This window comes from Ahaetulla prasina, chromosome 5 (assembly GCF_028640845.1).
Source record: "Ahaetulla prasina isolate Xishuangbanna chromosome 5, ASM2864084v1, whole genome shotgun sequence".
Classification (NCBI taxonomy): Eukaryota; Metazoa; Chordata; class Lepidosauria; order Squamata; family Colubridae; genus Ahaetulla; species Ahaetulla prasina.
In genome coordinates, this window is record NC_080543.1 from 14,612,737 (window position 1) to 14,630,279 (window position 17,543).

General features: G+C 39.9%; 1 protein-coding gene across 1 annotated transcript in view; it reads left to right on the forward strand.

Moving 5' to 3' along the window:
- The window catches only part of FAT3 (FAT atypical cadherin 3), a 662,194-nt gene that overhangs the window by 300,564 nt on the left and 344,087 nt on the right, over nt 1-17,543 (forward strand). Inside the window, exon 3 of the mRNA XM_058185941.1 lies at nt 9,199-9,513. Coding sequence (XP_058041924.1) covers nt 9,199-9,513 — 315 coding nt within the window. The remainder of the gene's footprint in view (nt 1-9,198; nt 9,514-17,543) is intronic.

The window sequence follows — 17,543 nt, forward strand, 5'->3', positions numbered from 1 at the left end:
TCTCTCTCTCTCTCTCTCTGTGTGTGTGTGTGTGTGTGTGTGTGTGCGCGCGCGCGTGTGTGAAAGGAAGAAGGGTCCCGAGTGACACCTCTCCTGCGCAGGCTGCACTGGCTACCTGTGGCCTTCCGGGTGCGCTTCAAGGTGTTGGTGAACGTCTTTAAAGCGCTCCATGGCATAGGGCCGGGTTACTTACGGGACCGCCTGCTGCTACCGAATACCTCTCACCGACCCGTGCGCTCTCACAGAGAGGGACTCCTCAGGGTGCCGTCGGCGCGACAGTGTCGTCTGGCGACACCCAGGGGAAGGGCCTTCTCTGTGGGGGCTCCCGCCCTCTGGAACGAGCTCCCCCCAGGACTTCGTCAACTTCCGGACCTCCGAACCTTTCGCCGCGAGCTCAAAACTTACTTATTTATCTGCGCTGGACTGGGTTAGTTTTTTAAGTTATGGGTTTTTAATGGTGATTTTATAGTTTAGGGTTTTATATCGGTCGTTTGACCGTTTTAGTTTTAAATTGGCCGGTTAAATATTTCATTTTAAATGTATTTTAAATTTATTGTGTACCTATGTGTTTTAATAAGGCTGTACACCGCCCTGAGTCCTTCGGGAGAAGGGCGGTCTAGAAATCTAATAAATAAATAAATAAATAAATAAATATGAATATCTTCTCTTTTGAATTAAAGAAAAATTCTCACAGGAGGAAGACATTAGCCATTAACGTCCCTTATTCTTTTCCAGTTAATGCAGGATTAATTCACAGTATTAATCAGAAATAAGACAGTCTATTTGTGCCCGTATTCCCTTCCTTGGAATGAAATGTTCTGTCCTTGCAAAGGGGGGGGGGATCCTTTTGTTGAAGAGAGAAGAACAAGGAGAAAAGAAAAGGGGGAGGGGAGATAAATCTATATGGTTCTTTCTTTGTTCTTTTTTCCTTCATTCCCTAATTTGAGCGCATTTGAGTAAGTCAGCTACCTGTAGGCACTCAGTACTGGACAAGAGGGCATACTAATGTACCTCAATTAGGAGCAAAGATAAATATTAACTCAGTAATGGGGTTCATAGTGTGATATTATTTCATAGAGTCCGAAATTAGAAATTTGAGAGTCGTCCTGCAAACCTCAGAAATGAGAAAGAGGGAAAATCTAATTAAAGGACTTGGTGAACTAAAAATTGCAGCTTTATATTGTGCTCCTTCTGATACAATATCTAATAAAGGCCAAGGAATCTGGTGCCTTTAGGTTATTTTGGATTCCAGCTGCGATAATTTCTAATAATCGGCCTCTCTGACAGAAGCTTATGGAAACTCGAGTCCAAAATGGCCTTATGCTACCTGACATAATATTGTACCGTCCCCTGGTATAATGGAAAATATCTGTGATCTTATACTGTATTATTGGACTGTCTTATTATTTTTCTGAAGGTGGTTGAAAAAAAAACCCATGATCAACGCACAACCCCGATAAGTTGAAGAAAAGATTAAAAAAACCAGCTTTAAGTTATTTTTAGAGAATACAGGTCAGTGGTGGGTTGCTACCGGTTTGCCCTGGTGTGGGCAAACCCGTAGCAGCAGCGGCAGGAGGCTCCACCCACCTGCCTAGGTGCTTCTGCAAATGTGCAGAAGTGTTGCCTGTTTGCGCGCCCACGAGCAAACTCGTAGTGACGGGTTTTGAAACCTGCCTTTGATACAGGTAGCCCTCAATTTACGAGCACAAGTTCTGTTGCTAAGTGAAACTTTTGTTAGGTGAGTTTTGTCCCATTTTGCCACTTTTCTTTCCACAGTTGTTAAGTGAATCACCGCCATTCTTAATTTAGTAACATGGTTGTTAAGTGAATCTGGTTTCCCCATTGACTTTGCTTATCAAAAGAAGGTCGCAGAAGGGGATCATGTGACCCCAGGACACTGCAATTGTCTTAAATATGTATCAGTTGCCAAGCAGCTGACTTTTGATCACATGACCATGCTCCATCAGTCCCAACTGTGAAAAGTGGTCATAAGTCATTTTTTTCAGTGCCGTTGTAACTTTGAACGGACACTAATCAAACTGTTGTAAGTCAAGGACCACCTGTACTGATAGGTCCAAATGGATTGTGTTCAGAGAATCATGTGAAAGTATCCACAAAGTCATCAAGGAACTAAGCTTAACTCAAAGTAAGCTTTACTTTAAAAGCCAGAGAAAAAAATAATAAATTGCAGTTGGTACGGGCAATTTACTCACGTGTACTTGAGGCCTTTCACAGAATGTAAGTTAATGAGTTAAGTTCTTCTCACCCGTTTTTGGTTGAAAATGTCCTCTCTTTTTCTTTCTTTCTTTCTTTCTTTCTTTCTTTCTTTCTTTCTTTCTTTCTTTCTTTCTTTCTTTCTTTCTTTCTTTTTTTTAAAGCTCATCTTTCCTAACAAGCATTTATTTAAGGATTATAATGTTTTTACATGGCAGCCCTTGGATTATCTTTATTTATTTATTTATTTATTTATTTATTTATTTATTTATTTATTTATTTATTTATTTATTTATTTATTTATTTATTTATTTATTTATTTATTTATTTATCGTATTTGTATACCGCCCTATCTCCCTGGGGACTCAGGGCGGTTCACAGGCAAATAAAAAGGTACATATAAATACAAAGTAAAATAACAGTTAAAAAGCTTATTCTACATGGCCCAATTTTTAAAAACAATATAACTAATAAAACCCATTAAAACCAATATAAAATTTAAAATCTAATCCAGTCCTGCACAGATGAATAGATGTGTTTTAATCTTCTTGCTTAGTTCGTACAAATAAGAGAATAAAAGTACCTAATGAATGCATTAGCGTTATGATGGTGTTCCAGTTCATTTGGAAATAATTTAGAGGTAACCCAGAGTTTTCCCCAATTTTAAGACAAACAGGATGCTGTAACCTGAACCAGTCCCTCAGGCTTGTGAAACTGTTGGTCATTCAAGGATCAGGATCAGAATAAAGCTGGAAGGGACCTTGGAGGTCTTCTAGTCCAACCCTATGCTCAAGCAGGAGATCCTATCCCAGTTCAGACAAATGGCTGTCCAGTCTCTTCTTAAAAACCTCCAATGATAAAGCACCCACAACTTCTGAAGGCAGGTTGTTCCACAGGTTAATTGTCCTCACATTTAGGAAGTTTCTCCTTAATACCAGGTTGCTTCTCTCCTTGATTCGTTTCCATCCATGACTTCTTGTCCTGCCTTCAGGTGCTTTGGAGAATAGGTTGACACCCCCTCTTCTTTGTGGCTGCCCCTCAATTACTGGATTACTGCTACCCTGTTTCCCCTAAAATAAGACATCCTCTGATAATAAGCCCAGTCAGGCTTTTGAGCGCATGCACTAAAATAAGCCCCCGCTGAAAATAAGCCCTCCCCAAAAATATTTAAATACATGCACAGCCGGTCCCCGCCATTTCCTCTGATTTCCTCCATGAGCCCCAAAATAATAAAACCTCCCCGAAAATAAGGCCAAGTGCTTATTTCGGGGTTCAAAAAAATATAAGACAGGGTCTTATTTTCAGGAAAACATGGTATCATGTCACCCCTAGTCCTTCTTTTCTCTGGAACACGGTTGTCAAACCCGTGACACGCGGGCTGAATACATCACATGCTGGTCACGCCCACATCCAGTTTAGCAAAGGGGGAAAGTTCACAATACGTCACGTGATGACGCGAGTTTGACACTCCTGCTCTAAAAGATAATCTCTCTCACACACACACATACAAAAGAATAGAAGATAACATTTCACACACATCTAGAAGATAACATCACACACAGAGAGACACAAAGGACTCAGTACCGTTACTAATAAAATACGCGCAGGAATGAGCCTTAGTCGCCAACTCAGGGCTGATAGATAGTTGCATTGATTAAGATCCTTTTTTTTTCCTGAGATCTTCCAGCTTCTCTCTTGCCTGTGTCCGTTGTCTCTCCTTCCCGCTAAAACCTTCAGGCAGCTGGAGATGTATTTATGTACTGGCAATCAACTATTTTGATTAGGGCTGTGTGAAAGCTTTTGTTTTGTTATTGCCTGTCTGAATCGCTTCATCCGCCAACATACTACAATGATAGCATTGTGCATTTTGCGCTCCTTTTGTTATGCAATAAAAATGCCAGTTCGGAAACAATCTTCAAAGCAGGAGAACACAAAGCAAAATTATTGCTGCATAACTGACCTGCATTCTCCGAGTTTTCACTATTTGTCATTTGCTATTCAAAGCCTTGCCAGTTTGAATGCCATTCTGAATTATTGGTAGGCATTGTGTCTCAACTTCGGCTTGAATCGCTCGGTTCATTCTCCACTTTCTTTTCCCAGTGAAAAAGGAAAATGTTTTTTAAGAAATGATTTTTTTTGGCTAATGAAAATGTTCACATAGTTAAGATCAGTGGTGGGATTCAAATAATTTAACAACCAGTTCTCTGCCCTAATAACCAGCTGGGTAGGCGTGGCTCAGTGGTCATGTGCCCGTGTGGGCGTGGCCAACTCAACATCACTCGCCTTAGCTGTTACAATGGGCGCTTCGCCTTAGCTGTTACAATGTAATAAGGGTTAACCGGAGAGGCAGTTTCTGTAAGCAGGGCAATAAAGATTAGGTTAGAAACGCCACCAGAATGTTTCCTTCCTTACAGGATTAGCCCTGTAAAGTGGAAAAAACCAAAATAAGATTTCTTCCAATAACCAGTTCTCCGAACTGCTTAGAAAGTTAACAACTGATTCTCCCGAATAGGTGCAAACTGGCTGAATCCCACCACCGGTTGAGATCATGGTGTGCTTTAATACAGTGGTCACCAACCGGTGGTCCGTGGACCACTGGTCGTCCGTGAGAAAATTTTGGTAGTCCGCAGAAAAATTATTTGCATTTTTTATATTGCACTAAATACTATTTATCCTTTTATAAAATTCATATTAGTGATCCACGGGATTTAAAATTATGAATTTAGTGGTCCCTGAGTTCTGAAAGATTGGTGACCACTGCTTTAATAGGTTAGCCAGGCTTATTAAATGCTTCCTGTTTTTGTCTTTTGGCCTAAATTTTGCCTTCAGTCCTCACTACTGGTATTGTTCTGTATAGATAGTTCTTGAGTTACAACCATTCATTTAGTGACTCTTCCATGTTACAACGGCACTGAAAAAGGTGACTTATGACCAGTCCTTGCACTTATGACCATCGCAGCATTTCCGTAATCATGTCATTAAAATATGTCTGCTTGGCAACCAGCATGTATTTACAAAAGTTGCAGCATTCCGGGGTTAAATAAGCTCCAGTCAGGGTGGATAAAAAATGATGATTTAAAAAAAAAAAATTAAATCAGATTTTTTTTTAATTTAAATCGGACTTTTTAAAAAAATCAAATTTATTTTAATAAAATGCTTTTGGAGTAAAAACCTATCTAAAGATAGTTTTCTATTTAAGATGCATCAATAATTTAGTTTATTCAGCATGAAATGGAGTTTAGTTATGTCGCATGAGGCTGTATATTCTGCAATATTGGGACTGTCGGTGAGTCAACTGTGGGTCAGAGGAGGAGCCGCTGCAGGATGGAAATGACAGTTGCTCTTTAAAAATTATGATTTAAATTGAGTTGATTTAAATCAAGCCTTTTTACTAGTGATTTAAATAGCAATAGCACTTAGACTTATATACCGCTTCACAGTGCTTTTACAACCCTCTCTAAACTGTTTACAGAGTCAGCCTCTTGCCCCCAACAATCTGGCTCCTCATTTTACCCACCTCGGAAGGATGGAAGGCTGAGTCAACCTATAGTTTCAAACCTCTATCAGAAGGGAATTACAGATCACTAAATCTGCTAGAAAAATTCATTTGCAGCATCCTTAATACGCTGAAACCAATCTGTAGTGGAAACTTGGAAGAAACCATTTATAGAAAGCTGGGAACAGATCACGGTTTTTAATTTCCTATCATACATGAGAATTACATTGGCATGTGGTCAAAAGTCTTAAGAGTGTTTTGAACTTGTGAATGGGAGCACATTGTATTTGAATCGGGTGAAATGCTCCCAGTTCGGACCGGATCCGGTAGCAATGGTGGGGTCGTGGTTTGGAGAACCAGTAGCAAAAATCCCTGCCCCCCCCCATGTCCAGCTGAGCCACGCGATCATCAGAGGTTTTTATTTACTTTTAAAAGCATTTTTTCTTCGGCCGAAGAGGTTGTTTTAAAGAGTTTTAAAAGACTCCTCTGGAGATCCCAGCTGAGTTGCCTGATCATCAGAGTCTTTTAAAAGCATTTTTAACAACCTCTTTGGCCAAAGAGGTTGTAGAAAAAATGCTTTTAAAATTAAAAAAAAAAAGTTGGCCACACTCACCCAGTCACATTAACCCATCACCACTAAGCCACGCCCACAGAACCGGTAGTAACAAATTTTACATTTCAACCCTGATTTGAATCAAGTACAAGGGGATTCTGTTGTTTTTCACATGCAGAGTATTTGTAAAACATATCAACATGGTACAGTTTTTCCAGAGGGGAGGGATGATGAGAGATAGAAAATATGGAAAAATTAAAACTTGCGGTCCACTTTCCAATTGAACTTTAGCTGGGGATGTACAGGAATATTCTGGACAATGGTGTTATTTAAAAAAAACCTGGAGGTTTTTTTTTGAGACCCATAAAAACCCCAAATCGGAACGTGTTTTTGTGACCCAGCCCAAGTAGGTAGTAATAAACTTAGTCCGTGGAAAAACAAACTTTATTCAAACAGCTGGGAATTACTTCATTCCCAGCGTTGTTCAATTCAAAGTAAAACAAATGCCTCCCAACACAAATTCCTCAGATAGCTCACAAACCTTAGTCCAATTAGACAAACTGCCAAAGGCCCTTTCTGGCAAATGTCCAGAAGCCACACAAAAAAAGACCTACATGAAGCAGAGGACGAAGCAGAAGATGCAGCTACAATGTTGTTTTCCGGTAAAGCTCAAATGCCGGTGCTGGTCTGTTTTAAGCCTTATGGGAGGGGCCAATCATCTCTTGGCCTTACTCTCGACTTGTCCTCTCTGCTTGAGCTGCTCTTGCCTTCTGGCAGCTCTTCCCATGCGTGCATTAGGAACAGGCTCCTCCTGTTCCTCTGCCTCACTACTATCAGTCTCTGGAGGCTCTGGAGTCCGCACCTCACTTGCTGATGGGCCTGGCCCCACCTCAGCCTCATCACTGTCTGACTCCGTTGCCAGCTCTGTAGGCTGCTGACGGACCACAACACGTGTTCCCATTTGCACTGTTCCCTAACATAGAGCTTTTGAAACAAAAGACAGGGAATTGGGGTGGGGGTGGGGGGGATAAAAGAGAAGACAACACATTGTGAGAAAGAGAAGAAGCCAAAAGTATGTTGGTGTGGGGGTGGGATTACAAGCGCATGTGGTGGATGGGAAAGAGACAGTCTGTGCAGTAGGTGGGAATGGAAGTGATGGGTGGGTGGGTGAGAATATCCAAGTGAGAAGGTGACATGGCCTGCTAAAATATGTGTGTCTTTTTTTAAAAATAAAAATATTAAATTTCCAAAGGTTAAAATACACAGTAAAAAAAAAAACCACAATACACAAAAGTAAAAAATATAAAACGAACAAAGACAAACGCATCGAAATTACAATGCTCATAACAGCTTTTTTTTTATTTGCATTTATATCCCGCCCTTCTCCGAAGACTCAGGGCGGCTTACACTATGTCAAGCAATAGTCTTCATCCATTTGTATATTATATACAAAGTCAACTTATTGCCCCCAACAATCTGGGTCCTCATTTTACCTACCTTATAAAGGATGGAAGGCTGAGTCAACCTTGGGCCTAGTGGGGCTTGAACCTGCAGTAATTGCAAGCAGCTGCTGTTAATAACAGACTGTCTTACCAGTCTGAGCCACAGAGGCCTTTTCCTACATCAGTATCTCTATACTATCTAAGCTCTATATACAGATTCTACTTCTAAGTATCTCTATTGTCAGCGTTCCAGAAAACCCTCCTTGCAGAAAAGACTCCGAAGCAAACATCTTTGAAAGTTCTTTTACTAGCATAGGTAAACTGGCACAGTTGGTGGAAATCCGAATCTGGGGATCCGGGTTCCTCCCTCAGTAATACAAACCCTAAAATCCCCACCCTCATGACCCTTCTGTTGATCACATGCTCCAATCTTCAAACATCCCATCTCAAGACATCACTCCGGCCACTTTTTCTCCAGATGCGAGCCCAGCCTGACCTTGACCGGTGGGGAAAATGTTGTTGTCTAATAGCCCCTTGTACCCTCATCCCCCCCTCTCCTACTTTCCCACACCGGAGAAAGTGGCAGTGTGTGGAAGCCTTCGGCCTAGTATGGCTTCCAAAGCTGACATCTATCTTAAACTAACATTCTCATTTAAATTATCTTAACCTCTATTCAGAATTCAATCTCATGACGAAAATCTCCCTTAAGTTTTATGCTTACTTTCCAGCCAGGAATACCATCTATTCCATATTTGATAGTACTCGGTATCTTCCCTCTCCTTCATTTCCATCGATAATCGGTCCATTTCTACAATAAAATATGTGTATCTTATTGGAACACAAATTTGCTCTTTGTGAAGGGGATTTCAGTTATGGAAATATTACTGTTAAGACTGTGGTTATCAGAGCCAGGTTTTTGCACTGATGTTGTCACCCTTTCCAAATAGACTATGGAGAAAACACTTACAAATTACAGTTTTGGTCGCCACATTGCAAAAATGGTGTTGAGACTTTAGAAAAAGCGCAAAGGGGAGCAACTAAGATGATTAAAAGCCAGGAGGCAAAAACATACAAAGAATAGTTGCAGATTTTGGGTTTGTCTAGTCTAGAGCAGTGGTGTAAACTCGATCCCGTTGCGGGCCGCTTCGGGATTTTGTTTGTGGGCTGGCCGATGTGGCCAGTTGAGTGGGCCTGGCAGGCCTGGGGCAGCTGGGGCCAATCCCTCGCTGTTTCCGGGATGGCCCATGGGCCAACTCCACAGCCTATTGCAGGCTGGATACGGCCTGTGGGCCGCGTGTTTGACATCCTTGGTCTAGAGAAAAAGAGGACTAGAGGTGACATAATAACAGTTTACCAATATCTGAGGGGCTACCACAAAGAGGAGGCGGTCAACTTATTTACCAAAGCACCTGTAGGCAGGACAAGAAACAATATGGATTCATTGCTGTTTTCTGCATTTCCACATATATTTTTTTCCTCCTTTCGCTCTGCAGGAGTTATATACACAGGTGATATACTTGATCGAGAGACGACTCAGTCCTACTGGCTAACTGTGTATGCCGCAGACCGTGGAGTTGTTCCGCTTTATACCACCATTGAGGTCTACATTGAAGTGGAAGATGTAAATGACAATGCGCCCTTGACTTCCGAACCCATTTATTATCCGTCTGTTTTGGAAAATTCCCCGAAGGACGTTTCAGTCATTCAGATACAGGCACAAGATCCTGATTCCAGCACTACTGAAAAGATGACGTACAGGATTACAAGTGGAAACCCACAAAACTTTTTTGCCATCAACACCAAAACCGGTAGGAGATATTTCCTTGTTTTTCTTGCTATCAAGAATTGGTTGTATAGATGTTGTGGAAGGTTTTCTTTGAGTATATTGTTTTTCGTTCAATTCAGAGGTGAAATTCCACAGGTTCTGGAGAACCAGTAGCGGAAATTTTGAGTGTTCAGAGAACCGGCAAATACCACCTCTGGCTGGCCTCAGAGTGGGTGGGAATGGAGATTTTGCAATATCCTTCCCTCAGGAGTGTGGATGGAATGGAGATTTTGCAGTATCCTTCCCGTGGAGTGGGGTGGGAATGGAGATTTTGCAGTATCCTTCCCCTGCCACGCCAACCAAGCCACACCCACAGCACCAGTAGTAAAAAAATTTGAATTCCACCACTGGTTCAACTGTCTTTTGTTCTTCTGCTTCAGAGAATGTTCACAGTTATTGATGATTAGTTTCCAGGAAACTGGAACATTGAAACAATATGACAGAAATATTGCCAGATTCACACATATTTCTGAATCTTGGTTTATAAGGCATAACATAGATGGAGCTACTGTTGCATATTAATTGTAACCCATATTTTTTCCATGTAAAATATATCAACTGGCCTTTTAATAATTTTCAAAATAGATGCAGTTCCAGTAATATTTGTTGTTTTTATCTAAGATTAATTGATTAACAATTAATTGTTTACATGTAAACAGTTCAGATTTTCCCATTGATGCTAGACTTGAGAAGATTTGTCCAAGTTTTTCTGTCCACAGAGATTTCTTAATTTGACAAGTCAATCTAGCATTAGGTTTTTGCACGTACAAATGTTCGCTTCAGAGTTGACAGATGCAGTAACAGACATATCAGGATTACTTTCAGTTAAATGTAAGGGTTTGATTGGAAGCCTCTGGATTTTTTTTTAATTGGACAGCTCTTGTATATATTGTTTATATTATTCACTTGAGTCATTTCTATACATAGAGATGGACAACATTTAAAAACTATTCAGTATCTCTTTCCATCCTTTTTCATCAGATCTATCTCAGTCTTCATTCCCCTTCTTTTGGTTCATTGTAAACATCCTGAGCAAACAATCCTGTTCTCATTATGATTTAATGATCATAATTGTGGTTGGAGTTTCCCAACTGGTATGCACGTACTGTGGCCTTGAACTACAGGATCCCATATTTTCATTCTTAGTGCCGTAACATCTCTTAGATAAAGCACTGGCAATAACAAATCTTTTGCCAATTCTGCTTTCTTTCCCATGGTTTTCTTTTATACCCTGTTTCCCCTAAAATAAGACATCCCCAATAATAAGACCAATTGGGCTTTTGAGCACCTGCACTAAAATAAGCCTCCCCCTGAAAATAAGCCCTCCCCGAAAATGTTTAAACGCATGCGCAGCCAGTCTTGGCCATTTCCTCTGGTTAGGAGACAGAGCTGGGAATCAGGTAAGATGTCAAGAGGAGCCCATCTTGCTCCACGCGCCCCAAAATAATAAGAAATCCCCGAAACTAAAGCCAAGCACTTATTTCAGGGTTCAAAAAAAATAAGACAGGGTCTTATTATTTGGGGAAACACGGTACTTCCAACCCACAGCTTGTCATTTAAAAGTGTCTGGAGCTTTTATTCAGATTTGAACAACAAAAAAAAAACTACTTTCTTGTATAGAAAACGTGCAAACTTCTTAAACTTAAAACCAGGTTGTGGTGACGTTTCTAACAGCACCTACTATACATAATCATGGGAGGTTTTATAAAATATCTTTTCTACCATTGAAAGCACTTCTTAAGTCAAATATCATTGCTTTTCAGCTTTGATATCAAAGTAAACATAAATTGTCTTTACATAACAACTAAATTCAGCCTTGCCAGTTTGCCTATGGTTATAATCTGGATTTCAGTGTCTGAAAACAGAGGCTTATTTTGCTCGTTTATATGAGGTATCATGTACAATAAAGATTGCCTTTAGAAAATTTGTTATTTGTACTATGTAAATATGTAAAAGGAATCCTATTTTACTTTTAGGTCAAATAAACCATAATTCAGGATAGAAATGTGAAGGCCTGTAATTTTCTGACACCAAATACTTGCCCACAAAGTTTAAAATGCTTTAACAAGCATTTGATGATGTATATTTATAGAAGATTCAGAAAATCCTTCATACAAAGCACGAAGCAAGAAAAATTAACAAATATCAGTGATACAAATACAATTTTCTGGGCAGTTCTATCACACAGACCGCACTTCAAAACGCAGGAATATTTGAAGAAACTGGGAAAAAGGAAAAGGAAACTGCCTCTGTGAAAAATCTGCTCTAAATCAGGGGTGAAATCTAAAAATGTTCCCTACCGGTTCTGTGGGCGTGGCTTAATTGGTGGGTGTGGCTTAGTGGTCAGATGACTGAATGGGCATGGTGAATAATAAAAAAAAATAAACTATGCAAAACTTGGCAGGCACTGGTCTACCTTCTTTAAAAATAGAGGCCCTGGTCTACCAATTGCCTTTTTTTTGCAGGCAATGGTCTACCTTCTTTAAAAATAGAGGCCCCGGTCTACCAATTGCCTTTTATTGGGAGGTACTGGTGTACCTTAGTTAAAAATAGAGGCACCGGTCTACTAGCTGCCTACAGCGCTGATCAGCTGTAGTGCGGCCCCTTGAAGTGCCGCGGCAGTCATTTAAGGCCGTTTGCAGCTATATCACCACCGAGAGCTTCAGGGACAGAGAAGAGAAATTAGCGAGGCATGGGCAGTGGATGGGGGGGGGCGCAGGGATTTTTGCTACTGGTTCTCCAAACTACCCACCCCCATCGCTACCGGATCGCGCGATCCTGTCCAAACCGGGAGCATTTCAGCCCTGCTCTAAATGCTTTAGTAATTATTTCAGAGTTTGCAAGTGGAATTAAATATATGTTTTAAATGTGTGCTATTTCAAATTAAAGACTGAGTTTCCTTAATAATGGGTTATGCACTCCCGTCTCATCAAAATAGATTTTATTATATTTGCTAACATTTAGGTAGTGCCAGCACTGTTTAAATCTTTCTGTGCTGGATATGCTGATTCATTTTTTACTGAAATTCTGGTCATGTAGATTCCGTATGTAGCTTTGTCCAACTGTTGTGCCTTCTAGCTGTGGAAATTGAACATTTTCAGTATCACTGGAGAATGAGAGTTTAGAAAAGGTGCCTTTAATTATATTATTGATATATTACAGATCTTAAGCTTCGATGCTTATGCCCCCAGCAGTTATTCGCCTGGCAATGATATTTTTTCCACCTTCGTGATGTCTTCATTAATCAATAGCCTTACATCCCTTAATAGTTCTTGTAACGTGACATTTTTGCAATGGCTAGAATATCATTCATAACAAGCCATTTGCTTTTCAATTCCGCAGTTCCTGAAAAAGGGATTTTTTTTTTGTTAGGGAAGGGAAGAGAAGTGGAGAAAGTAAATAAAACAGATGATGAAGTTACATACATTAAAACAGATTGATTGCCACTATAAATTTTCAGTTTTATTTCCCATATATAAGTGTTAATTTCACAGCAACCCATAGCGGTAATTTATTGCCTCAATTTATGACAGCTTTGTGTGGTCGGAGGGAAGTGATGAATTTTAATTCCGACCATTATGCTCTTCAAAATAAAAAAAAAGGACAAACTGCTAACGGAAGAGCTAACAATTATCTTCTGGAATGATGTTGATACATCAAAGGGTTTTTTTGTACATAGAAAGCTTTATTCCGTTGGCACTGCCACTTTCAAATTATTAGGGGTGTAGAGTCCTTCAAAAGGAGGTTAAAAACCATAACATAAATGTGAGAAATGTCTATGGAGATTCTCAGTTATCCAGGTCATAGTTGTCCCAAGGTGCTTTTTCAAGAGACAACTTGAAGAGACTTTCTGGTTTTTCTTTGAAGACGTTTCGCTTCTCACCCAAGAAGCTTCTGAAGAAGTAAAAGAAGAACCATTAAAAAATACCATTGGAATGAACTTGAGAGCAGATTCTAGGGGGCGGTGCTCATCTCTGTTTCAAAGCTGAAGAACCAGGGTTATCCAAAGACATCTCTGTGGTCATGTGGCCTGCATGACTTAACGCCAAAGGCGCACGGAATACTGTTACCTTCCCCCCAAAGGTGGTCCCTATTTTTCTACTTGCATTTTTTACATGCTTTTGAACTGCTAGATTGGCAGAAGCTGGGACAAGTAACGGGAGCTCACCCCGTTACGGGACACTAGGGATTCGAACCGCTGAACTGCCGACCTTTCGATCGAGAAGCTCAGCATCTTAGCCACTGAGCTACCGCGTCCTTTTTATGAATTGACCTAGCTATCTCTTTATCTCTTAAGTGTGGACATCTGCTGTGGGCTATTCAGGATGGTGGTGGCTATTATGAGCGAGTCTGTTTTATGCCTAAAAACACATTTCTCAATTACTCATCCACAGAAATATAATATTCTGCCTTTTTAATACTTCCTAGAATATTTCGTTTTCCTAGGAGAGGAACGGGTGCTAACTTCCTACAGAACGTACATCATTGAGTAGCTTGTTCTCCTTTAATATTAGGTATTTAAAATTTGGTCATATTAGGAATCCATATGTATTTGTGTATATATAGCAAAAGGGAAAAAAAAGTGGGTTTTTTTTTCCCAGGGTCTCTCCCCTCCCCCTGGGAAAAATAATTTTACAATCCTTAAAATGATATATGATTTGAGTAAAAAATGGTGATGAATGATACCCTAAACTTCACCGTTCAGCCCTTTTTATAAAAGGGGTTTGGTAGGAAAGCGTATATAAATCTGTTTACAGTATCAGATCATTACAATTCTGGTATGCAGAGGTGGGGTTAAGTAGTACAACATTCAAATGCAAGGGCAAGGGAATATTTCTCCAATTGGGGGATACGGATACTTATTTTTATAGGTGCATTCTTTGCTGATGGTCAGGCGGCTTCTTCCTGTTGATTTTCAATCAATTTCTACGGTGTCTTAAAGCACTGGGAAGACAGCAATCATTTCATTGGCAGAAATATCATTTATTTACTCTCTAAGGCGTAACAGATATTCCCCCTGCTTTTTGATTCCTGAAAACCAGAACTTTTTAATTGCTGCAACATGTTCATTTCCACACATTTTAATGCACACATAATGCAAGCATCTGAGTGGACTGCATATGGAAGATATTGAGTTCTTTGGATGACATGCTCAGCTCTACATGCTAAAGCTTCCTTCGTGTAGTTTATTTATTTATTTATTTATTTTATTAGATTTTTATACCGCCCTTCTCCCGAAAAACTCAGGGCAGTGTACAGCCAAATAAAATCCACAATATACACAATTAAAACACGACTAAAACCAAACATATTTCAAGATGGCCAAAATTTAAAACAATTTAAAACCCTAAAATATGAATAACCCCAATAAAAATTTAATAAAACTTTTAAGCCAGTCCCGCTTGAATAAATAGGTGCTCACAGCGAAAAGTCCGAAGATCAGGCACTTGACGTAAACCAGGGGGAAGTTTGTTCCAAAGGGTAGGAGCTCCAACAGAGAAGGCCCTACCCCTGGGGGCCGCCAGCCGACATTGTTTGGCGGACGGCACCCTGAGAAGGCCCTCTCTGTGTGAGCGTACGGGTCGGTGGGAGGCATAAGGTAACAGCAGGTGGTCCCGTAAGTACCTGGGCCCTAAGCCATGGAGTGCTTTAAAGGTGGTAACCAGAATCTTAAAGCGCACCCGAAAGACCACAGGGAGCCAGTGCAGACTGCGCAGGGGTGGTGTTACATGGGAGCAACGAGTTGCTCCCACTATTACCCGCGCAGCTGCATTCTGGACTAGCTGCAGCCTCCGGGTGCACTTCAAGGGCAGCCCCATGTAGAGAGCATTGCAATAATCCAAACGGGAAGTGACAAGAGCATGAGTGACCATGCATAAGGCATCCCGGTCAAGGAAGGGGCGCAACTGGCGAACCAAGCGTACTTGGTGAAAGGCCCTCTTGGAGACGGCCGCCAAATGATAGTTGTTTGTGTATTGAATCAAAAGAGCAATATTGTATTTATTTATTTATTTATTATTTATTTACTTATTTATATTTTAGAATTTTGGAACTGCTACTCTGCCTCACAATATCCCCCCACTCCCCGAGGTGAAACAAGCAAAAAACCACCCCCACTTCCTGGCCTTCCAGAAAGGTGTGAGAACATGGCTCTGCTGACTCACAGAGAAGCCTGCACCTTGATCAAGACACCTTGAAGTCTCCCTAGTGCATTTTTAATTTTAATTACAGGTAGTCTCGACAACTGAGCCCAAAATTTATGTTGCCAGACAAGATATTTGTTAAGTGAGGTTTACCCCATTTTACGACCTTTCTGTTAACCTGGTTGTTAAGTGAATCACTGCCATTATTAAATTAGCAACGTGGTCGTTGAGTGAATCTGGTTTCCCCACTGACTTTGCTTGTCAGAAAGTCGGTGATCTCATGACCCCAGGATACTGGCACCGTCGTAAATATGAAACGGTTGCCAATCATTTTAATTTTGATCACATGACCCTGGGATATTGGCACCATTGTAAATATGAATCGGTTGCCAAACGTCTGAATTTTGATCACATGAGCATGGAGATGCTGCAGCCTTCATAAGTGAAAAACAGTCATAAGTCACTTTTTTCAGTGCTGTTTGAACGGTCACTAAATGAACTGTTATAAGTGTAGGAACACCTGTATTCTATTCTTGTTTTAATTACCTCCTAATATATAACTTTTGTCAATCAGTTTCATTTATAGATAACTTTTTATCTATAGCTTTTATGTTTTAATATCTTATTCCTAAACCTCCCAGAATCTCTCTCTGAGGGAAATTGACAGCTCCTAAATGTGATCCATAAATAAAATAATGTACCTGCGGAACTGGGCTACAGATACTTAAGTGTGCTCATTCTCCACATACAGACTGAAGATTTCTATAACAAAAGTGTCCAAAAGTAGACCAAAGGGACCACAAATGATAAAATAAGTGTTGTGCCATTGCGGTGCACATACAAAATGCAATGGTCATTCCATCAGTTTGAAAAACCGTGAGCTGCTAGGCGAGATACCTCTGGGCTGTAATGTTATAATACCCACTCTCATTTCACACAGCACTACGGTTTTCCATGTCATGTTAAAACCAGCAATTCAAGACTTGTAATGGGATGAAGAAAATTGATTCATTCTTTGTATGACCAGAAGATTGTTCCAATATTTGCCAGGTGAGCGGGAGATGCGTGTTTCGAATCATATAGTGGCTGACAGCCCATTATTTTTCTTTCTTTCCTTTTTTTTTTTTTTGACTCTACCTATCACTCTGCCAAGTGAATGTCTGTTTGTTTAAAAAGGCAGATCAAACAAAGTTCTCCGTTTGTTAGCTGGTAGGTTTCTTCTTTCTTTTTTTAAGGATTTCTTTTTTAAAATAAAAATAAAAATCCAGAATGAATGTGAGAACCTTATGACAATGGCTTGATATAAAAAAAAACTAGAAGAACTAATTTCAACCAATTTAATTTGGTTATCCTCAGTGAAACAGACTACTTATTTTTTTAAATACAGATAAATGTTAGTCAAGGAAGACTAGATATAAGGGAAGTTTCCACATTATTGTCAAATTGGGTCTAATGGTTAAACAAACTACCCAAGAAAGTAGTTAGTGACTTTCGAGCCAGTCGTTCTCCCTCAGGCTAACCAACCTCACAGAGTTGTTGTGCGGAAATTGTAGGAGAAAGGAGTGTTAAATATATTCGCCGCCTTGGTTTACTTATAAAAATAATAAAGGCAAGATAATCTAAAGATAATAAAGATAATCTAATCAATTATCAAAAATAAGTTTGCTTTATATTGATTTATATTGATATATTGATCATCAATTGTGTTGTAAATGTTGTACCTTGATGAACGTATCTTTTCTTTTATGTACACTGAGAGCATATGCACCAAGACAAATTCCTTGTGTGTCCAATCACACTTGGCCAATAAAATTCTATTCTATTCTATTCTATTCTATTCTATTCTATTCTATTCTATTCTATTCTATTC